General features: G+C 38.9%; 1 protein-coding gene across 8 annotated transcripts in view; it reads right to left on the reverse strand.

The window, feature by feature from the left end:
- The window catches only part of MLIP (muscular LMNA interacting protein), a 120,732-nt gene that overhangs the window by 67,202 nt on the left and 29,160 nt on the right, over nt 1-24,370 (reverse strand). For 7 of the 8 annotated variants that reach the window (XM_019474464.1, XM_019474461.1, XM_019474459.1 and 4 more), the window contains exons 1-3: nt 6,989-7,060; nt 4,492-4,650; nt 2,083-2,451 (exon numbers count right to left, since the gene is read on the reverse strand). In XM_019474464.1, coding sequence (XP_019330009.1) covers nt 2,083-2,451; nt 4,492-4,650; nt 6,989-7,054 — 594 coding nt within the window. In that variant the 5' untranslated portion in view covers nt 7,055-7,060. Of the gene's footprint in view, nt 1-2,082; nt 2,452-4,491; nt 4,651-6,988; nt 7,061-24,370 lie in introns of those variants that run through there. The other variant, XM_009288546.2, reaches the window with a different exon arrangement.

The raw sequence follows: 24,370 nt of genomic DNA on the forward strand, positions 1-24,370 counted from the left end.
TATACAGTAAACTAACAGCAAAAAGTTCCAGATATGACCAGAAGACCAGAATAACTGATTTTTTAAAAAAACTGATTATTTTTTTCAGACTTTGAATATGGCATAGCATTTTCCAACATCAGTCAGGACCTTTACGCCTCAAAGAACAATAGAGGCTTCCATTTTTTCAATGCTTTTCCTTTTTTTTCCTTCATTTAAACAAAGTCAGAAATGAATGAAGCTGTAGGAATCCTCTGGTTCAGTTACAGTGATCCTCTGTACAACACAATAGTCCCCAATGCTGTTTCTTTTTTTTCTCATCTCTGACAGGAAACCCATAGTCTAATTATACTTTTAAATGAACATAATGTTATATGTTGTAACTCTTAAGTGGGACATTATACTGCCATTATAACCCTAGAACTGACAAGGTAGCCCCTATATGGAATCCTTTGTACATAGGAAATCTGCCAACAGATAAATAATGCATCTATTTAATCATTTCATAATTTTCCTTCATTTCTGAGCTGATGATACTTCATTAGATAATAAGACAGAAAGAGTGATGCCCAAGGAAACACTGAAGAAGAATCAGAACATCAGTGAAAAGCAACTTAGTAAAAAACATCTTCTTCTTATGAAGAGATAGAGACAGCTAGGGATATTTAGAAAATGAAGACCGAGGAAGTACTTACAGTCTTGAAAAACTGTGACTTAAGAATAATGATGAGATATGCATTACCCATACTACGTACTCTCTCTCTTCACATTCAGATGAATAGCTAGTAAAGTTAGGCTTTAATTCCTTGTTCTGTGCAATCTATGTTTTCTTACTTTACCAGGCAAATCTCTGTTTACTTGTCAAGTCGTCAAAAGCTTAAGAAAGCTACAGCATGTGAATTTTTCTGCAGTCTTACAAAAAATCCACCCAATTTTTGCAATAGCTTTTAAAGAAACCACCCAAGTAAGCCTGGCAGAATCGGCATACTGAACATTGCTGAAGAAAATTTGTATTTCCCTAGGACAATTACTTTTTTACAAGCTGCTTCCCCTACATAGATTTATCTATGCCTTTCCACCTTCCTCAGGTAAAATTCTCACTGACTTCACTGGGAGTTTCTCGGAAGAAATGAATATTTCATAATGCTGTAAAACCCAAAGCAGATTGGATTTCTTATTCATAATTTCCTTAATCAAAAATTGACACTGAATTTGATGAAAATTTGAGTATCACAAGTATTTCAACAAAGATAGGAAGTCCTATTCATTTTCAGAGACAAAGTAGCCATGCTCAACTTTTTTTTAAATTATCAATGAAGAATGGCATTTTCAACCAATGGAAACCCTGTTGAGGTCAAAGGAAATGTCTGACTTTATTCCATGTGAGAAGGATGTTGCTATTTTACTAAAGGTAGTTTTCCACTGCATAAACGTCCTTGAAAACTATCAGTGCTCTTTCCAAGATTAGAGATATTAACTTTTCATGCAGTAAATTGGATTGACACATTTTGAAAATGAAACATTTCAAAGACCCTTTTTTGAATTCTCCCATTGGCAATTTAAAATTTCAATAAATCAATAAATGTGCCCTGTAAAGATCAACATAAAATGGACCTTTCAACTTCATTAGTTCATTACACCTGTGCAAAGTCAACGCTAACTAACAATCAGAATAATAGGATTTTTACAGCTTCTTTCTCTAGCATGAAGTGCTGCAGCAGGTGCTGAGAAAAAAATAGGCCTGGGAAGCCTGATGCTAATAATTCAAATGATCTACAGGCTCCATGGATTTCAACAACCTTAGCCAATTTAGAGGAGCTAGGAATCTAACACCTTCTGATTAACTTGCTGTCATGATGACCTGCTCTTAAAGGAAAGACCAATGGATCTGCGTTACCTGCTCCATTTATACACCAGAGCCATAGGAAGAGGCAGTAAGTTGAAAGGGGACAACTCCTTAAAGTCCAAACGTTACAGGAATGGCCAACAAAAATGCTAATTAAGGAACAAACTGGCCAAGCTGCTTTGCAAACTGTACTCAGTGTCCATGTCCTGAAAGCTTTAGAAAGCAAAGTTAGCTCTAGAGTTTAAAGAGCAGGTTACCTGAAGTTTTTGTGGATCAGCAGTGCTGTGGAAAAGTGCAGCACCTGGAACGTGCCCATCACCAGGAGGTTTCCCTGCGCCGGTGCCAGGGGAAACATGGGACGTGGCCAGCAGCTGAGCACTGATGGGACCATAGCCATTGGAAGGCCGATGAACATTGTTCGAGGCAGTGGCTACTTCATCTTCATCACCGGAGTCCGTAATCAGGATAAACTCAGCCTTAAAAAGGTCATTCTCCTGCATTTCTCCTTCGCTCGAGTTACACCCTGGAGCCTGGAAAGCCGCTCGGGTGCTGTCTGCACAGATGTTGGACACACGTTCTTGTCTGGCCCCGCTCTTTAAGGCCAGCTCATCAGAGACTGTGTTAGACTGCAAAAGATACAAGGAAAAAGATCCCAATTAGCTGCATTTTATTTGTGTTCCCCAGTTCCCCAAAATGCGAATTTTGGCTTGCAGTGGTGGCTGGCACTGCACTACCAAAAGCGCAGAGGGCAAATGAAGAATTTGGGCATGAGCAGCCAGCAGCAACGAGCTCCCCAGGGAGCCCCCTGCTTCCAGCCCCCCAGCCGATGCTGTGGGGGCTGCCTTCCCGGCAACTCGCAGAGCAACAGGGGACTGTGAGCACAACGACGGCCTGAGCCCGGGGCTGGCACGGGAACGGAAAAGGAGGGTGCAGTCAAGCCGAATGAGCTGTCAGACCAGACTACGCCAGACGCGATGGGAAGGCATCCCGACCATGGGATCCACGGGAGCCAACAATGCTCCTCAGAGGAGTCTGACAGATGAATCTGGGACAAAACCTATACACACTAATGAAGAAACAAAGGCCTTTAAGCCAGGGAATTCTCTGAAGAGAGCAGACAAAGAATCTGAGGTCAGAGAGCTTTACTGTATGTTCAAGCTTCTCAGCACAGACCACAATTGTTCTTCGTATTTTCTGCAATTTCCACTTCCAGTATGTAACTTCTCAAGCACGCTTTGGATGAGAGCAGGAGTAGTGCAAGCTGGGCATATGACACGCACATCACCAAATCATTCAGTATTGAAACCGCTATGGTAAATCATATTTCTCTTGAAGGAGGAATCAGGTAAAAGAATAGAAATATTGTGTACTGCAAGAGAAAGCCTGTAGATGGGGCTCATATTTGAATCCTGCTTGAGGAATACAGTAATGACAAATTTCCACTGGCAGCTCCACGAGTCCCTGGAGTCCAGTTCTTTAAAAAAATATTAGACCATAAAGGGGGATACCACCAGTTTGACTTTGGAGGTGTTATTTTCATTATCTGATGTTGGTTGGTTTTTTTACATATTGTTCAGGTTCTAGACATTTTAGAAAAGGGAGTAATCAGTGCTATGAAGGCCTCAATACTGCATCACCTGCCAGGAAAGTTTTCTCTGCCTACAGAGAAACACAGGGAGACAGGGGTCAGGAGTACCTGATTCTGCCTTACCCAGCGCACTACTTACAGCAAAACCAATACTGAGTGGCTGGAAATGTAACTCATGAGTTAAACATCCTGAGGATAATATTCCAGCACATGTCTCTTCAAACATGTCCATTCTCTGCCCAGACCAACCCCTTTTTTAGTCAGATAGGCCACTGAAAATACTGGAGCACATTCAGGTTAGAGGACTGTGAACTTCTGTGAAAAGTTTATTAGCACCAAGAACTGCAGCCCCAGCAACGTCCCAGGGAAGGAGCTGTTACACAAGAGCAGAATCACCATAAGCATTAATATTAATCTGAGGGTTCCAGTTTCCTCTCAAGCAGCATGGAATAAAATAAGAGGCTGTTAAGCATTGTGAGGCAGGAAAGGAATAACAAACACTATGGGCTGGCTAAAGGCAGGAGAACCAGGAATGTTGTGCTGCTGGCTTCACCGTCACGGGAAATTGTGAGGCAAGCTTTCAAAAACAAAAGGCAAGCTTTCACAAACAAAAGGCAAGCTTTCACTTTGATGCATTACTATGCAGCTATGAAAGGGATTGGCACCTTTGCTGGAAGCCACAGCACTGGCATTGCTGAAACCAGGATCCAGTGACCAACTCTTGGTCGATTCCCATGTGATAACACTCCTCACACACTACCCTTGCTCCCATGAAGATCAGGAAGGAATCTCCCCTTGTCTGCCAAGAATATAGCCCTTGCATGACTGACAGAGGACAGTACTCAGATGGGCAAGGGTTTCCTCCCAATATAAACTCTGCCAAAGGCAAAACAGGCTGTTGAGCAAATATCAGGCTTCTCTTGCGCAACAATTCTGCATCTCTGGGAGGCTTGGTAATTAAAACAAAGCACAAGCCAAGAAACAGTCCAAGGGAAAGAGCTTCAGTTCAGCGATGCTCAGGACAAAATTTTCTGTATCTTTTGAAAGAGTGGAAAAATTAGCACAAACAAAAATCTACCTTATTTATAATTTCTTGGTTGCTCAGATCCTTTGGCTCATCTGGAATTGTCACAAGGAACTTAGAGACATCTACAACCTCAAAATGAGTTGGAAGTCTTCCAATGGATGGTACGAATGTGAAAGTCAATGGTTTGGTTGCAGATTCTTGAGAAGTGACCTACGAAACACACAGTTAGTTTAACTTTTTTGTCCAAATAAAAATAATTTTTGTCAGAGCTGATATAATATTAATTACATCATCCACATAACTTACAAGTCTATTATTAACTATACTGGTCATTGGGTTTTTTTCACAGGTCATTGTATATTAAGGTCTTCTTTAACAGACAGAATACTGCCTTGATTAATATCATCATCTATATAATCTAATGGCATGCCACGGCAGACAGGAGAGAATTTGTTCAGTTATTCTTTCTATTTTCCATACCAGAAACAGAAAACCATATTCAATTCATTATTCATTTGCTTTTATCTTTGTTTAACTCCACTTTAGTAGAACAACAATGTAATTATACCGCTGCATCTGGACGTATTATAGCCCCTAGAGTATTTACTTAACAACTTTAACTTACAAGTCTATTATTAACTATACTGGTCATTGGGTTTTTTTCACAGGTCATTGTATATTAAGGTCTTCTTTAACAGACAGAATACTGCCTTGATTATATCATCATCCTATATAATCTAATGGCATGCCACGGCAGACAGGAGAGAATTTGTTCAGTAATTTGTTATTCTTTCTATTTTCCATACCAGAAACAGAAAACCATATTCAATTCATTTCAAGGCTGCTTTTATCTTTGTTTAACTCCACTTTAGTAGAACAACAATGTAATTATACCGCTGCATCTGGACGTATTATAGCCCCTAGAGTATTTACTTAACAACTTAAAACAAATTGGAAGAACCTTTGCTCTGCAAAAAGAAAGCAAAACGTTTACATTTTATAATGCAAATGTAGCTAATTCTGAACAACATCTGGGATGAATTCTGATTCAGGGAAAGGATTTTCTCCCATTTTCTTTGGACCATTCAGCCACATACACCAACTAATTCTGTGTCTGTCTTCTCATTCCTCCCTCCCCAACTTGCATTCTCACTAGGACCATGTACGCAGGGCCTGAATGCACTGAGGAGAAGAGAGACTAAGAGAAGGCAATTTCACCTAAACGTTCAATTTTATGACAGTGCTCTCCCATCACTTCCATCTCCTTCACAGGAGATACTGGACAGGAAAAATAAGTCCACACCATGGTAAAACTTTCAGTTCTTTTTGCCAGATATCAGGGGGAGAGGAACTCCAAAGGCCTTGGCAAGGTGAGTAGAGGGAACCACATCCCAAACCACTGAACCTGGTATACTGACTTTCCCACTACTTGTTGGTGTAGAAAATCCTTCTTTCTGATTGAAAACTATGGAATTTTCCCTTGTTTTATCATCTGATTTAAAGCATATGTCAGTTAATTGTGTTTTCAATGAACTCTAATATGCAGAACCTTGAACCGTATTGAATCATAGAGAAAAACAGGACCATCGCTTTGACTCTTTTTTTTTGGCTTACTTGTTTAAAGTGAAACAAATTGGAGAGCTATGGCTCTCATTATGCTTCTTTGTCATTTGCATCCATAAGGAAATAGGAGTTACGGAGCAGAGTGGGATTATGGAATACATTCACATCACTCGGTCTTCTCGTGACTGGAACATTAAAAACGATAGACACAGATTTCCAGTTTTTAAAAAATCTAAGCAAATATTAATTACTTCCACTGACAGCTGTCTCCTGGAGGCCTTGAGCAAAACAGAGGCAGGTTATTTATACAAACACTGCCAACTGCTCTTTTCTCTACAGTTTAGGAGAACTCTGCTCTCTCAGACACACCGAGAATAAATTTCCATGTATCCACCTCTAATTCTGAAAGAATAAGGTGGTTTGATGTTTGAAAGTGAAAAATCTGAATAAATGGCAGACATCTTGCTTCTGAAATCGGGCCTTTGTATTCACAAACTCACACGAATAGGTTACGTTACACTGCAGGCTTGTTGCCCAGTTAGAGGTGTGTACTCAAGGGTGCAGGACAAGGTGGTCTCCTACTTTCTCCCCCCTCCACTTCACACAAGTGGCCAAGCACCGGAGGACACGATGCATGGCCTAAATCAGTAGCGAAAGGGTGGCTGCTAACTGCTCCACCACGCCAGGAGCTCTGGATGTTATTTTGTGTGAGGGAGATTCAACATAGCTCTGTCCTTCTCTCAGCAGCCAAGGTACCCAGGTCTGACAATTGCTCTTCATAAAGCAGCAACACAATTTTAAAATATTAATACCTGGCACATTAAACACCTAGTCCTTGCTCCTGATATAAGTCAGCAGAGTAACATCAGTACTCAAGGATGTACTTGTTAGCGAGCAGCCACCAGTCCCTACAATGCAGCCAGGGATGCAGCCTCCACCCGAGCACCTGCTGTACCCAAAGGTGTTCTTCAAGAAGCAGGATTACCTGCGCACAGGCCGGAGCACCCATCGTATTGGCATTCATGATTTCTGTACAGCTGACATTGTCCATTACAGTCTTACACAGCACCTGGGTCTCCACGGAAATCAGTTGGAGATGGCCTTTGCTTTCCTGCAGGTCTGCAGCTGTGCTTTCATCTTCTCTCTCTAACTAGGAAATGCAGTTAGTGACTCTGGCTACCTTGGTCGTCTTTACTAGTATTTTCCTCCTCTACCTCACCCTCTCATCATGCTCTTGTTTGACACTCGACATCAGTTGTTTTGTATCAGTGAGTATTCTTGTGTCAGAGCACAAAATATTCCTTATAAAAGAAAAAGGAAGAGAGAAAGAAAAAGTGTGAAAATAGCAAGCCCCTACACAAACAGATTAATAGAAAATTCCAATCAAATGTGCTAGCATTGCTAAACTCCCAGTACTTTATCTGCATATTTGTAATGAGGAAATATAAATAAAAAGCCAAGTTATGAGGCTCCAGACCATTGCATAGTAATGGGGAGGTCTTGCCAGCACCTACTTCTGTACTGTGTCTTACCCTGCACTTCCAATTTTATTGCTTTGGTGAAAAAATTAAAGAATACCCGAAGAAAACCTTGTTGTATTTGGCCTAAACACATTGTAGAAATAACCATCAAAATTGCTTGCAAGCTAAAACTAAGGTTGGAAAACATATATAAAGATGTGCAAGCTAGAATATTTTTCAGATGGAAGATGCCATTAAAGCATGGTATTATTTATATTCCCCTAGTGTATTTTATTTTTCCTGGAGTTTAGAAAGTATAAACCAGCAAATAGAATTACTGCATTTCAGAAAGTTTTAAGTTGTCAGATGCTGTGTGAGGCAGTGTGGAGGAATGCGCTCCACTTAGGTTCATTCATAGCAAGTGGGAAACAGGAACTTCTAGCACGTAAAACTGGTCATGCAATCTAGGCTGCGTCACAGAAACCTAGACAACGAGCAAATATCACAAGGGTGGTCAGAAGACCCAAATGTTTCCACTGGGGAAAACAAAAGAGAAAAAACTCTTGTTTAAAAATATCTTTTAAGTGGTTGTTTTCATTTTACAGATTTCAAAAAATAAGTAAAAATACTTTGACATTTTAAAATGTAAATTTTATTTGGACAATGTGAAGCAGAAGGAACCATTACATATTTTTCTTTTTTTTTTAAGGTAGAGAAAGGATTTTTGCACCTTTTTTCATATACTCATCTCATTTACTCTATCTCTCTTACTGATGTTTCTATCCTTGAAGAACTGAAAGAAATGAACCAGGTGGACTTTCAGCATTTAATTACATTTATTAAAAGCCACTCTGACATGTAGAGGTAAATAATAGCGAAATAACCTTAAAATTCAAATATATAAAAATATATATGTGAAACTTTCTTGCAGATTATCATCTTTTCTCTAGGACCAATAGTAACAGCAGAAGGAATTCAATGCCATACATTCCTTGCTGCTGTAATTCATTTGAATCAATAGAGTTACGGTGGCAGAAAAATACCATATGTGACGTCTATTCAAGTTAATACTAATGAATTCTGGGTTATATTATATAATCAACTTCATGCACGATGAAATAATTGATTGTTTTTAATTGCATCCTTTCATGTTACTTAGTTCTTTGAAGAATATAAATTATAGAGTTTAATATAAATAACCTTTGAATATCCATTGGGGGCTATAGTCTGCTGCATAATACATTGCCAAAGAGCTTCAAAAGGAGAAACTTATTCTAGATGACTTCCATGACTTCCTATGTCATCAATTTACAAACAGGTTTGTTGCATATTTAATACCATCAATTTAAAACTGCCCCGGGGATTGTAACTTAAATTATATTATTGTTTTCATTACCACAGCTTTTACAGTCCTTACTTGTAGAGCACATTTGTATTGTCTTGGTTACCTTATGAAGACAAATGAACACTTCTATTTAATCTCTCGCATGCTCTATATGCATTCAGCATACTGTCTATTTTGTAATTTAAATTGAGGTTCCATTGTCAGTGATTGCTTCCCAGGATTTCCTTCTGGAATACAGATTGCTAAAGTGAAATTTAAGATGCTGGTTCACATTACCACTTCTTCCACTGATTTGCTAATGTAAGTCATTTCACTAATAAAATGACACCCTGAGAAAACCTCACTCTTGAAATATCAAGTACTTCCTTTTGAGGCTGTTTATTTATTTTCTTAAAGGACAAAAAAGGAAATATATGTATAAATAATAGCAAAATAACAAGCGTGTGCATTATACCATAGAGACACGTTGACTGACGCACTGTTTTGGTCAGAGCACAAATTCACATGCCCACAATTCCTGCATGATAAATATAGCTCTAACACACAGAGCACAGCTAAAGCTGCTCGCCCAGCCAGGGAGGGAGGCCATCCGAAAACACGGCCCAGGTTGTGTAACCTCTCCTTAAACTCCTTTTCTGTGTTCAGGCTAAAGTCAAACCACAGAAGAGAGATTGTCTTCTCCTCGAGACAGAGAACAAGGCTAGTCTACTATGGATGAAATTATCAGTTAATGAGATGTAGGAATCTTCAGCGTATCTTCTTATCCTGACATTATAGCTATCACAGTAACCTAATACGGATTAGCTGATCATTGTGTAATAAAAGCTCTAGCTTATCTAAAACCTTTTACAAACAGCAGCAGATGATCATCTGAACACCAACTTTATATCTGTGAAACTTCAGGGGAAAAGCTAAATCCACTCCAGAAGTCCAGGATGAAATTACAGCCCAACTGAAGTTTGTGCCAAAATTCCCACCGACAGCTGTGGTCCAGGAACTTCCCCAAGCCCTGTGATGTGCCCATTGTATCACCTTCAGCAAATCACTTTTTGCTTCTTTCAATATAGCAGTACACTCTAAAATGCACACGCAGACAAATATCTTTTGAAAATTAATGTGTGTAAAGCACTAGAAAGAGCAAATTAATAATAGTATAAAATTGTAATCTATTATTCAAAATGCAAGAGCTCATTCAGCTGAAGTGTTTCTTTTCAACAATAATTTTAATTTGCTGTTCAGCCCAGCAGGCTTTATACAACTGTAATTGCTCTTTCATACTGGTCTACACATATGCAGCTAAGCATGGTGAAAAATAAGTAAAGGTAACCTTTAATTTCCTCCTTTGTAAAGGGGGAGTAAAATACCTTGCCTGTTATGTTTAATTGATTTAATTAAGTGCAGTTTGGCTAAATGGTCATAAAACATTAGACCCTAAGGTGACCTGGGTCTCTAAATCATATTCTAGGATCACTGACACACTTAAAGCCCTTATTTGCTCCAGTCTCCTAAACCTCCTAGGAAGGTAAGGTAAAAACACCTCTGTTGTAACATCCCAAGCTGCTCTAGTCCATCACCCACGCACAAACCTCCAGCTAGACAGTCCCACACCCAGACTGCCTCCAGCTACTCCCTCAGCAGATAATCACCGTTTCCTTCTGTCTGTCCTGTATTCATTTTACTGTGTGGATCAATCAGAAATGACCCAGAAATATTGCTGCTGATTTTGCACAGGGTTTTTTGTAGTATGGCCAGGCTTGCCATCTGGTCTTGCATAAAAGCAGTCAAGCACTGGCAAAAGTAGACTGAAAATGTTTGAAGGGTGATTGCAAAAGAAAATTAAAAAAAAAACCCAACCAACTGGTGCTGTCTAGCATGTACACGGACTGCTTATCAAATATGTGAGCAGTGAGAAGACTCCCTGAGAAATGGGAGACTTCAGACCAAGTCCAGTGCCTGTAGATACACAAAAATATCTGCACCTAAACTTAGGTCCTTACAAGGTCATAGGACTTACGAGTTCATATGTAGAGTATCCATACTAGTGTATACACAGAGACATTCACACACTGATATACATAATATATGCTTATACAATGTCATGATACTTCTGCCCAACAAAAAAGCTGCAGAGTGCTTAGTCACATTAGAATAACAGCAGCGAGGCACAACGGATCCCAGTTTTCCAGTCCTTTTTTGAACACCACCGTCTCAATTGTTCAGTGAGAAACTGAAAGTTAACATGAATTTATTCTTTTTCCTGTAAAAGTTTCTTGCAATTTCAGCCCTGCAAGAGAGTCCCAGAGTGCTGCTGTCATCCTCACAGCAGTCTTGGAGCACAGTCTGATTAATGCGTATGACATAATTCCCCTCATTTTCTTTTCCCAAAAGCTACACCTATCACTAAGCAGGTGTAATTTTCAAATGAAGCACTGGGAATAGAAATAAATCCCTACTTATATCTGTCAAAGCTGAGAGATCAGTCTTGTGGGATGATGCTAGCAAGGAACTTCAATTTTACAGTAGCACGTATCAGACATTTGCCCTTTGGTTTCTTGAGATGTCTGAGTGGTTGAAGGCCAGAGGGATTTCAGCCAGACTATCTCCCTCCCCACGGAGCTGAGGCTCACATGTGGTTTCGCCACCACACCACTGAGCACTGCCAGTCCTGCCCTCACCACCACAGGAGGATCAAGCCCACGTGGTGCTGCCACCACAGATGAGCACCTCAGCAGTTCTCTTTTCAAAGATGCATTGCAAAGCAACTTTGGTAACACACCGGTGATACTGTTGCAAGCAATACATTTTGGGAGCAGGTGGTGCCCAAGATCACATCTGTGTCTATATGTATCACTGCATGTGTCTTCTAATGGACCATTATTTTTGTACAGTGAACTCAACTAGTTAGTTGAGTGACTCCAGAAAAAGGATATATATGTGCTAATAAAACATATGTCATGTTATCAGGAAACCATAGCTTGAAGACTGTTGAAGAAAACCAGGGGACTTTAACAGATGCTTCCAAAAGTACAAGCACAAGATAATAGCAGAAGCCTTGTAAGTGCAAGTATAGGATAGGGGCCCTAGGGCTCCAAGCACAAATCATTAATAATCAGTTATTACTCACTACAGGAATGCAACCTTGTGTGCTGGTATTAAGGATAACAGAGGAAGCAAAGGACGAGTATCCAACATATGTAAAACACATCAAACACCACAGAATTTGGATATAACATAGAATTTGCTGGCCAATGAAGAAAGAACAAGTAGGTGAACTGTCAGCAAACAGAAAAATAACTTCAAGTGGGCTAAACGTTCCTGGGAAGTAAGACCAACCATCAACATCATACACCTCCCTGCAAACAACTGGAGATGCTGGCAGCTTCCGTAACAATGCATAGAAAAAAAGAAATGGTAGAAATGAGAAAGTTTGTATAGGTCAGTTTTAACTGTATAATTATTGAGAATGAGCTGTAATAATTGGGCCATTTGGACTTTAAGTGTGAGTATCACTGTAGCTGAACTAGTAATCATCATGTAAGCCCCATGTACATGTGAATTTGTGTGCATTTGTGTGAACAGTACAATGAGGAGATGCTAAGAGAAAACAGTAGATTGAAGAGAGGGTAAGTGTGAGAGGTAGTGCATGAAAGTCTTTTGTAAACTGATAAACTGATAAACTCAGGAGATTAGTGGTCCAGTTGAATACACAAGAAATGATAAATTCAGAATACCAAGAGTCAGCCCAATCTGCCCAAGACCACCAGGACACACTGGCATCAGCAGTGAACAAGTTGAACCCTCTCCAAGAAGGCCGTAGCTGCTATACATGGACAAAGACTGCGGGATTATACATACAAAGAAAGAAACAAGAGGCTCCTAACATGACTTACTGACCACTCACCTCGGAGCCAAAGGCATAGCAGTAGAACCTTCTGCTTCTGCACAAAGTGCTCCAGCAAGGTTATGCTATGAGTTAGTGTGTGAGAGACCTGCATGAGTAACTAAATGCACCATGTGAATAGTTATCCACTGTTAATAAGAACAGCCTCATTCTATTAATGATAATAGCTTGGATAATAAAAAGTGTTCTGGTAAATATTGGTTGTGATGAGTGCCTCCTCCAACTTGACCCCCTGTCAGGGAAAAGGGAATTAACAACATTATAATTCTGTGATTAGACTGCTAATACTTCAATTAGGTTAACTACAAATTTTTGCATCTCTGTGTGTGTTTCTCTAGCTTGCACAAGGTATCTGGCCTTTCACCACACCCTTGAGGCTTGGTAGTGATTTGGATGCAGCAGATGAGATTGAGCATTTCCCACTTGAGCAATTTTTCTGCTCATTTTTGAAGAACTGCCTTCCTGCTTTGTTTACACACAACTGAAGGAGGACTGGTACAGCCTCACTTTAGCGGCTGAATTATGCTTTAAACAGCTCCAGGTTAACAGTTGTGTGTGAATCCCTCATGGGCTCTGATGAGGATGTGCTGGATGTCAGGGCTCTCAGTGCTTCACTGCAAACCTCCTGTTAGCAAGAGCACTTTAGCGGTATTTTGGCATATGCAACAGCACTGGCAGTCTCTCTCTTTCCCCAGGTATAACTCTATCCAAAACACTTCAGCACAGAGTGTGAACACCCCTATCATCCAAGTCTGACAGCAAGAAATGAACAACCATGGTCCTTTATACCACAGTCACCTGGTATTGTAGCGCTTACTCTAAAAAAATTCTGCTCGAACCTGAAGGACCACAGGTTCAGGCTCAAATTCATTCTCGCTTCCAGCACTTTCAGCAAAGAAAACCGCCTCTTTCCAGGAGAGGATATAAGACAGTTTCAAACACTGGGAGGTCTCTCCCCACCCACAGACTTCAGCTACCTCTGGGTAACTTGACTGTGCCCGTTCTCTCTGCCCCAGGTTAATAGCTCCTGTCATTACCTACTGCTCCCAGATACAAGCAACCACCTCCACCTGCTCTCACCGAAACTCCAAAAAGCAGATATGCTGTTACTCACGCATACCCTGTAGGTACCATATGCATATGCTCTCCACTGACAGCTGTCTCCTCATTCATTTTGACTGTTTCTGGTTCCCTAGAAGTTTCCTTTTCCTCTCATTTCCCTCTTTTATTACTTCTGTCTGTTCTCAGCTAAACAATGTTAAAAGTACGTTTAATGTCTTGATAGCTTTTTCAGGTTAGTTTTTTAAAAATATTTTCATTTTTGAAAAGTGTAAAAAGTAAGGGGTTTTGAGTGTTAACATTTTGGCTGAGTTTGGTTTAATTCGAAAGTAACTTTTCATTTAAAAATAATTGATCTGACAGGGGGAAAGAAAAAGTTGATGTCATTTGCTCTTGGCAGCACAGATTCTATCAAGTTGTCTCCTGTGTTCATACTCTTTCATTATTATTATAAAACTTTTGGGTTTATTTATTTTAAATCTCTGAAGCATGACATTTTCAATAGATACCTCCTTTCCCAAACTGCTACATCTTGTGTCTGGGCTTTTGTCTTGCTAAGGAGCTGAATTTTTGGAGCAGGGATCCAAAGGATATAAAGAAACACACAGAGCTGTACAGCTTAAATTTTCAAAGGCTATGCACCTGGCACCCGCATATCAATGACAGATAATAGCACATCTTTCACGTTTTAGACATCTCACTAATTGATCATGACATACCCTCAAAAATAATTTTCAAGACCCAAAAAGCCATCTGGCATCTGGATTTATCAAGTTTTTGATCAATCAGAAAAAGGTATTTAAACAAAAAAAGAGATGCTTTCACAGATTTCATGAAGTGAAAATTAAAACCTTAGTCTTTATCCACTCTTATATGACCAGACTGAGGACCTCTAGTTTATCTGCCATTTTTTTCTGCTGCCATTCCAGCAGACAGCAGTGAAAGTCTTATAATACCAGCTAGCCCAGATCCCTCAGCTCCTTTCCGTAAGGAAAAGAACAGAGCTCTCATTGATGGTACATTAGGGGTACACATATTTTGGAGTATTTCGGAAATATCAGACGTTAAATTTTCATCTTTTTAACCAATCATAAGAGGAGGCAGTTGGTATTTTAATCATTAAGAAATGGATTATTTCATCCTGTATAATCAGCAATAGGCATTCCATCAGAAGCCGCACCACCCTTTATAGTCATCTGCACAAGGGATTTAACGAATAATCAATTTGAGCCCGTCTACAAGCATTCTTACCTGTCCTCTGCTAATAAAACTCAGTGGGCTGATAACTCAGATGCCTCTTTCCCCAGGCTTCTGCCTGTAGTATGTAGAGCACACTTGGGAGATAAATAAAAAATGAACATAAAAAAGCAGTGAAGAAACGTGTGTGATAAAACTGAAGAAGAGGTCATATTTTCCCCTTCTCAGCAAGGATTTTCAGAGGTCCTTTTAATGAGCTATTTTCTGAGTAGGTCTGTGTGGGCCCAGAAGAATGCTGGCTACAAAGAGTAATTATTCTGGCACTCAGCTACTAACAAACAAAAAGGTAAAGCTGAATGGCTGTTGACTTCTTTTGCACATTTACAGGAGGGCAGGATGATAAACTTAGGATCTCATTTTCTTCTCTGTGCTAATCATTAAAAAGCAGCTGTCTTTAAACATTTAACTTGAGCTTTCCCAGATGTCAAGAATACTGCATGTTTAACAGTGCCAGGGTCATTTTCATATGACTTTATCTATTTGGAAGAATAGCTACGCTTGTTACAATTAAGTAATTTTATTTTTATTTTTTCCAATAAAAGCGTTTGTGTGAAGAATTGTCATTTTACAAACTTGACTTTGTCTCATCAAAATAAAACATTTTGAGTTTTGTACTCTGGCATAATCATTCAGCTAAATACAGTTATGTACCATTCCTCAGATATTTTAGAGTGTAGGAGAAAGAGTAGGAGTAGATTTTCCACAGCAGACTGTACATTTTGTACTGAGAACAAGCATAATTTCTTTAGCCAACAAATCTGGGCAGCCTGCAAACTGAAATCTATACCTTGAGTCAGGCTTCCTGTGCAGCCCTGAGTAAGTGCCTATAACCTTGTCTATTCTAAAATATTCTGACAGTCCATGGGTAACTGCAATTTTTTGCCATATATTCCCAGATATCCTGCATCCACATGACATTATTTGACTAGTTTTGGTGAAGGTAACGTGTAGTTAGCACGTGCCATCCTTAACTTAGGACAACTCTCACCTCTCTTGTTTCTGTACCTAGGGATGACATATGGCACCTATCAAAGCTCCCATTTGAGTCCCACCAAGCAGCTCTTCATAACTAGGACTATCCCATTCAGATGGCCATCTTTACCTAAGTCAAGTTCTGGTTTTGCCCTGCAAGTCATATTCCTGCCAGAACAGAGATATAAATGATGTTTACTTTCAAAATCAGGTTTTTCTTCTTTCTAGCCTTATGCTCTTGGTCTTATATTTCAGTGTCAATTAACACATCTACTGGCCAGTGATTCTTTCCTTCCTCTTTTTGTATTGTCCTTATTAATCTCTTACCACCTAGGTTTCTCTCAGTCATTCTCCTCTCCATTTCCAGTTTGCAATCTACCTTTAAGTTATGACAGAGTTTACAACATCTGAAGCAGATTTCTAGAAAAGTGAGAAAACACACTGTATTGGGGTTTGGCTTCATGACCAAGTATGCTACTAATGTCAGGCTTCTAAAGAAGAGTCTTCCAAACTTAAGCAAAACCCTGTCAATGTTATAAAGAATACTTTAGACTTTCAGCTGAAAATGTGTAAATAACACTATCTCTATAGATACTATAAACTAACCGAAAGAATCACAGTATTATAAAAAGGGCAGGTGATCTAATTTTAACAAACAAAAATACGCATGTTGTCATTTACTTCCTACCAAGATTTTCTTCAGAAGTTCCCAGTATAAGAATACAGGTGACAATGCAATGGAAAACACTTTTGCATGTAGTAACAAAGAATGTAGACTGAGTACTTGATTCCTACGTATTTGTACTTTCATGTTGCATCTTCATTCTAAGCAATTGGAGGAAGGCATGGGTGTAATAATGGTAGCTTTAAAGAAGCAATTGAGTTAGTTTATTGCCAGAACTACAATTTCAGAGATTTCATAAACATTTTTATCACCTTAAAATATTTCAAAGCCCGTATTTCCTATAATAACCCAAAATAAACTCAGTACAATGAAGGCTGACCCTGACAGTAATTCCAGTATATTCCATATAGATCCTTAAACAACCTTCATCACCAGGGAGAACTGGTTACCCTCAAGCTGTGCATTAAGTGACATAACTAACATATGCTACATGGGATGTATTATTTCTCTCCTCCTGTCCAGCGGTTTAACATTTTGATTATGTTGAGAGTGTTCTTAAGTCAAGGTTATCTTGTGCTATGTTTTTTATTAGCTAAAGACACATACACTCTGCTTCCAACTATAAGTTTTAGATTCCAAAATTCTGTAGCCTTTCAAAGAGACCGTTGTTCCTTTTGCCTTAGTGGCAGATGACTCTGCAGTCTCCTAACAGCAGAGCTGCCAGATTCAGGGAGAATGTTGCTTGCTCGCTGCAATGTTCCAAAATGTCTGGATTGAGGAGAATCCTGCAAGACTTCAGAAGAAATGCTGATTTTTTTATCACTTTGGACCATTCTTTGCTGAGAGTTACTTGAAATAAGTCAAATTTTACCTGAGAACTGAGTGAAAATGGATGCAATTTCTGAACTTGGTCTTAGCTTTGAAAAGGGAAGAAATATATCTTGGAGTCAATTAAACATTATTTCTGTCATTACTAGTAATAGAGCAGTACCATTTATCATCATGCTCCCAATTATAACAATGTACATTATTTCAAAAAAAGACTCAACTCTGAGTTAGAGGCAACTTCAAAACTCTGGAAAATAATATTATATATGCACAATTTGCTACCAACAGAGATTGCTTTCTATTTTTCATCCGTCTCCTGAAGAACCTTTCAGGTGGAAGTGAAGATTGCAATTCAAATTATATAAATTAGGAGGTTAATATAAAAATTAAAAAACTTAAAGTGTTTCAGTTATCAGTTTGTTGTTTTGAGATATTAGTCAAAGTTTTAATTTGCAAGAGCAGGGATCATTAAATCAGACATCAAATATATATCCTTCATTAAAATTCAACAAGAAAGACCCTATAACTCGTGTATTACTTTTTCAGCCAACGTTTTGACAAGTTAGAAGATTTACAGATAATAAACAGATTTGGACTTAATAAAACTCCTTATGTTTCAGCAGATAACTCTTGCTAGGATTCTTTATCCCAGAGATTATATAAGTCCTGTGAACAATATTAAGAAATCACAAGCATTTTTAATAAAGCTCTCACATCTGTATGCACAAGGCATCATGCAATCTGAAAGCTTCATAATCAATGTCTTCTGAACAGCTTCACAGGTTTACATAATACAGAAGCATATCTAGTCTCAAACTGAAAAAAACAAAAAAAATTTTAAAACCCTAAAACTGTAAGTCATGCATTAAGAACATCTTAACAGCAATGTATTGGCAAGCCAATGTAATTCTATTTATGCACGCTTTGTACTAAAGCTTCAGGTTATTTTAAATTTGTCTTAATTTAGTTTTTAAGAAAAGGGCATTGTTGTACTATTTCTGTCAAATTCTGTGTTTTTTGTGGTGTTAGATTTTATGTTCCTCCTGACTAGGGCTGTTTCTTCAGGAAAAAAAGTGATTAGGAGCTCAGTCTTGCCAACATTATCCAGCTATAGTTTTGATTACAGCAGAGACTACAGGTCAACAGGAGAGCTCAGGCACTCAAGAAAAGCACAAGGCAGATGTGCCCACAGGATCAGTCCTCTTCTCTGAAATGCTCGTTCTCTGACTTTTAAAGGAAGTGTAATAAATGACATGCATTTTACCAAAAAAGTAGTTACCTCATGTGGTACATGTCTTACAGCTCCAGTCTCTGATTTTGCATCTGCCCTGCCTATTAGGTCTTGTTTGTTAACTAGCCAGAAATTGTCACGGAGAAGAGTTTGAAAGTTAAGGAAATTATACAAGTTATTTTTGGAAGTGACTCAAAAGCCCTCTTGTACCAAGTACTTATTTTTCCTCTGCTTCCCAGAAAAGATCCTTGTAGGAAATTACCAAATATACTAGTAGCTGGTAAAATTTCATTCATTTAAAAGGTTGCCATTAATTTCAGTAGAAGTCAAAGGCTGTGTTTGTTGCATGTAGTATTGCCTCGGCTGACTCCATATTGTCATTATACATAGGAAATCTCATCTCCTTTGCAGTTTTGAAGTGGACCAGGAATTTTTCATTTAAGTATTTTCTTCCACATAAAAAAGTCAGTTTGCTTGAACAAAATCTTTTAACAGAACATATTTGCTTTTACTCACTTTTCATCTGGAAGGTTCCTTGAATCCAGGATGGACTGACTAGTGGAAATGCCAGGACTGAGAGACAGAACTGCTTTTGAATATGCCTCTTTTTGAAGGACAAGATGGAAACTTACCCCAGGTTTCCTACAGCACTAATGAATGCCCCAGCTACCAGGCTATTTTCAGATGTCTCTTTCTCAGATGTGTTTTTCAGCATAAACTTTGAAAGATGTCTTCCTCCATTAGCATCAGAAAACAAATTGCCAAAAGCTGAAACTTTCCTTCAGATAAAGTCTTTTCCTAGCCAGAAATGTCAAACCCAGTCATTGAACGTTATAATGGTGATATGACCTCCCAGGGTCAAGGAAGCAATCAGCACAAAAATCCTGAAGCTAAGGCCTTGGGTGAAGGATTTGAGGAATGAGCAAGGAGCCTTAGGCAGCTTTAAGAGGACAACTTTTGTTCTGCAGCATTCGCTGGCATCTGCCTTTCACCAGTGAGCAGCCGAGACCCTCTGCAGCACCTGAAGCTCACAAATAAGCCAGAAGGCTGCAGATTGAAGGGTCTGGACTGAAGGGTTGTCATCAGCCTTTATTCTTCTTCCAAAACAATGCATTTGAGGAACGCACATGGTCATAGATAGATTTGAAGTAATTGTCAGGCATTTTAGTTTGGCTTCTTGCTAACGATAAATAAACACAAGATTTAAGGCTGCACTGGCCCATAGCTGTTCTTGGCAGAATTCAACAGCAAAAAAGGCTTATACAGAGGATTTCTGCTCCAAATACAAAATAAGGTCTGCTTCAGAGCTCCTTGTCTGCTACATAGGGCACAAACTATTTCTTATTCATTACACTTTCCTCTGGTTTACTAGAACCTCAAACATCCATTAGAGCATTCAGGATTAAGAGGCTTTTGGCATGCTTTCTGTAGAAAGTGTGTGTGTGTGTGTGTGTGTGTGCGCGCGCGCGTGTGTTTGTAAAATGAAAGACAGGAGAATGTTATGTGGGTGGAGGTGAAGTGTCAAGAATTTGGGATTTGCTTTTGCAAATAGCTATGTCAGCAGACTATATACTTGTCCTATTAAAATAAATTAGGCCTTGCTCACATGAAACTAGAGTTTTTAATGGTTACCTGGGAAAAATCTAGATTTTGAGCCAGTTTTTATGAAGTTTTTGAGATCACATAAAAACAAATTAAAATGTGCTGTGATACATTTGCACCTGCCTACTTAAAAATATACTTCATTCCATGAAGACTAATTAAAGGCATGGTTCCACAAGAATTATGCTGTATCACATCAAAAGATCAAAATCTAAATGATCAGCTTGTTTCAGCCCTCATAATTACCTAAGTGGCACACTTCAGAAGTTGCTTTTCTCATCCAAACTCAGCTTATCTCTCTTGGAGCATGTGCACATGACTGTAAGTCTATTTTAAAAGGTTATTATCTGTCAGTGGAGGTACGGAAAGTGAACCAACCATCTATGGGCTGTTGGACATCTGCAACTGCAAAATAAAAAAATGACCATGAAGAGAATTGGTTTATTTAAATAGCCTACCATTACTTCTTCCCTGGGCAGCGTGAGAATATGTCTCCACTAACAGGGGATAACTCATTTGAATGTGTTAATCGAGCACTTGCAATCATGTGACCTCTCATATCTGGTAAAACAAGCCTGAAAAATCACAAAAAACTCTTTTGCAGGATTTCTTAGTCAGCAGCATTGAATTCTGCATCACTTCTGACATACTTAGCTTTTTTTTGCTGTTTGTCACCACTTTTAAACAGCTGGTATACAAATACACACTTAGAAATACACACTGGGTAAGAATTTTTATACACCGTATCCCTCATAGCAACTGATTGGCAAGATAAACCCTCTGGTAAAGCTTCATGTTTCTTCTCTATTCAGATTGCATTTACACTTTTGCAGCACCCACACAATGTCTACTAACCAAGTTATCAAATACACACCTTCTGGGAGCCTAATGAGTGCTGGTTCAATGCACAGACATTTTTTTCATTATAGAATAACAATATGATTATTGGAAAACGAAATCTAAAATAAAATAAAGGCACAATATTTTTGAGGAATATGCAAAGAATGCAGTTTACTCATGTAGCAGCAAAAAAGGGTGCACAAAAAAGCCACCAAATGTTAGTTTACTGTTAGTTCTTGCCATCAAATGTAAAAGATTTTCAAACAGTTGACTAAATTCTGTTCAGAATGAAGAATACCTTAAGAGCCATTAAAATGTTCTTAAAATTTTCTGAGGAGAATTGAATCATTCAAGAAAAAAAAAGGCCATAATAAGAACATTTAGAAACAAAAAATGTTAAAATACTAACAAAAACTAATTTAGTATGAAGCAGCACAGATGGATTCATTTAAAAATACATAGAAATTCTACAAAAACATCCATATAAATAATTAATATTTAGGGCAATGCAGAAGCAGCTAAGGACTAGCTGATCATCAGGGCATAGGAATGAAAAGGACAATTTAGGTCCCCCACTCTGGCCCAGTGACTATTCAATTAGTTAAACAACATGAAAGACTTTCATTAGGAGAAACTCAGTCGCATACTCTGTGCCTAATGATAAGGTATCGTAATTCTCCCGCAAATGAAGACATCTGAGTTCAAGTCATAATGCTTGCCGCTTTCTCACACTTTTCTCTAGGTGTCAGCTATCAGCCGCAGCCTGAGACAGGACATTGGACAAGACCGGACTCTGGTTGATCCAGCATGGCAGTTTTTATAGTCTCATTCTCGTAAGAAACTGATATCTAGTTTAGAGGCCTAAATTTGGAAAGAGTCACAGCTGAGAATGCTGAACAAGGCAAGCTGCTTCCCTGTGGCCCAACGTCAGACGTTTACTGCTTTTAAGGGGCAGGGTTTAGGCTCTTTTCTACAGCTGGCTTTTCCCGATGGCTCCCTGAGACAGCTCTCTATCATGACTTTGGGGTGATAACTTTCTTGGGTGATTACTGCAGATAGATCTCAGTGACCTCTGCTTAAGCTCCTGAGCTCGGGAGACCTGAGCCAGTCTGGGTCAGCAGCAGTGCAAAGCTCAAGCTAATTGTGTAACATGTCACTTAATTTAATAAGTACAGCACAGCTGTGTGCTAACCAAATGACTCATTCTCCACACCAAAGTGGCTCCCATCCATATGGTGCGAAGCATGGTGGGAGATGCTTGCATCTTTCCTTTAAACATGGCCCCACAAGCTGTAGATGCAGCATGCATGCAACACTGCCTGGGGATTGCAAGATACCCCAAAGCACCTGAAGATTAATGCTGCAAAGTCAATGCTGGACTAAGAGCCATTGCGGTTCCACCCTGAATGACTCACAGGTCCCAGCAAGACTCACAGGTCTCAGTTCTCACAAAAGATCTTTTCTGTTCAAATTTCTTGCGCTCCTGGACTGTTTATGCTCTAGAGAAAACCCCATGCTTACTTTATCCTTCCATAGTACCCACATGGTGAAAATAAGATAAAAATCTATGGCCAAATGAATTCCAGTGAGATCTAGAGTGGTAAGTCATCATGGACTTGTGCAAGCTAAACCCTCACAGCTCGGATTCCCACCATCCATTCAGAGTCCGTGCCAGTTATATTCCCCTCAAATTCCTGTACTTTGAAGGGCCATGCAGTTTGCAGTGCGTTTTTTCCAGAACATCCCTGTTAAATTAGCCTACTCTTTTGATACCGGTCATTCATGTTCAGAAGTTAGCATCTTCTAATTAATTTTAAATTGCAATCAAATGATTAACACATTTTAAAGATACATCAGTCATTACATAAGTAATACCACAATTCCGTTTTCACCAGAAAATGTATGTTTTTCCAGACATTTAATTTTGATTAAAACATCCAAAATGGGTTTGTACTCTTTGAAAGAGGAAAAAGCCTTGAATGACGTTGAATCTGTTCACAACATCTTGAATTGCTGGCAATGAAATTAATTGTGTGACAGTCTCTCATAAGAAAACATTACCTATAAGCATTTCATCTCCAAACCAATAAATGCTATCTCTATCATTAAAAAAAAAAAGCACAAAAATAAATATCAGATTATTACCTTCTGAAGGAGATGTTAAGGTCAATGATAACAAGTGAACTGAAGCAATACACAATAACCGTACTCCTGTCAAGGAGTATGTCATGAAGAAATCAATGTGATATGTATGTTAGTACATGCCAAATCTATTAAAACATCAAATCAGAGTCCTAGGTCAATGTTTTGTATAGTTGATGATAAAAGTGACACTGGTAATAGCAGTATCACTTATCAAGATGCATTAATGTCAGCTTGCTTCTGTCACTGTCAACAGCTAAAATGTATAGTGATAATGCACTACGTATGCTACCCACCTCTCTCTGTCAACATCAACCTAACTTATGCCAAATCTTTCTAGAAAAAACTAATCAACATGCTCTGCTACAGAAAACTGATACACTGAGGCTATCTAACTTAAGAAGCTGATGAATAAATAATAAACCTTCAATCATCACAAGCAAACTAAGATGCCTCCAAATGTAGATATTATAAAAGACTGACAATGATTGCAGTTGGACATTCAAATCTTTTTTATATTAGGAAAATACCTCAGCTTTGTAGTACCACATATAGCACCTACTAATATGATAATGGCAGTGTAATAGAAATATTTGATTATCTACACAAGACCTTGAAATCATTTTACAGATTTCATAAGTGAAGATTTTATGAGTTAAAGAACCCCAGCAGAAGTATGCAAGAGACGTTGCATTTTTCATTGGCAATAAAGATGACAAAAAAAAAACCCTTTTGTACCATCATTCTAGTGTAACTACTGTTTTCCAGCTGTGACAGCCTTCATAAAATAAAAATACCCCTTTAAAAAACTAATATGATTGACAGCAGCTTTTCTGTGCCCAAGTATCACCTTCAGGAAAGACTAGTCCCTAAATCTCTAACAACTTGGAAGTAGTCCTTGGTATCTGGGATCAGGCCCAGCCAGCACGGGTTCATGAAAGCATGTTTGCAGCATGGGCGGCAAACAGGAGGAGCTGGAAGCCATTGTGCAGCAGGATAGATATGACTTAGTTGCCATCACAGAAACATGGTGGGGTGACTCTCATGACTGGAGTGCTGCAATGGGTGGCTATAGACTCTTCAGAAGGGACAGGCGAGGAAGGAG

Source organism: Aptenodytes forsteri, unplaced genomic scaffold (assembly GCF_000699145.1).
Source record: "Aptenodytes forsteri isolate BGI_AS27 unplaced genomic scaffold, ASM69914v1 Scaffold100, whole genome shotgun sequence".
Classification (NCBI taxonomy): Eukaryota; Metazoa; Chordata; class Aves; order Sphenisciformes; family Spheniscidae; genus Aptenodytes; species Aptenodytes forsteri.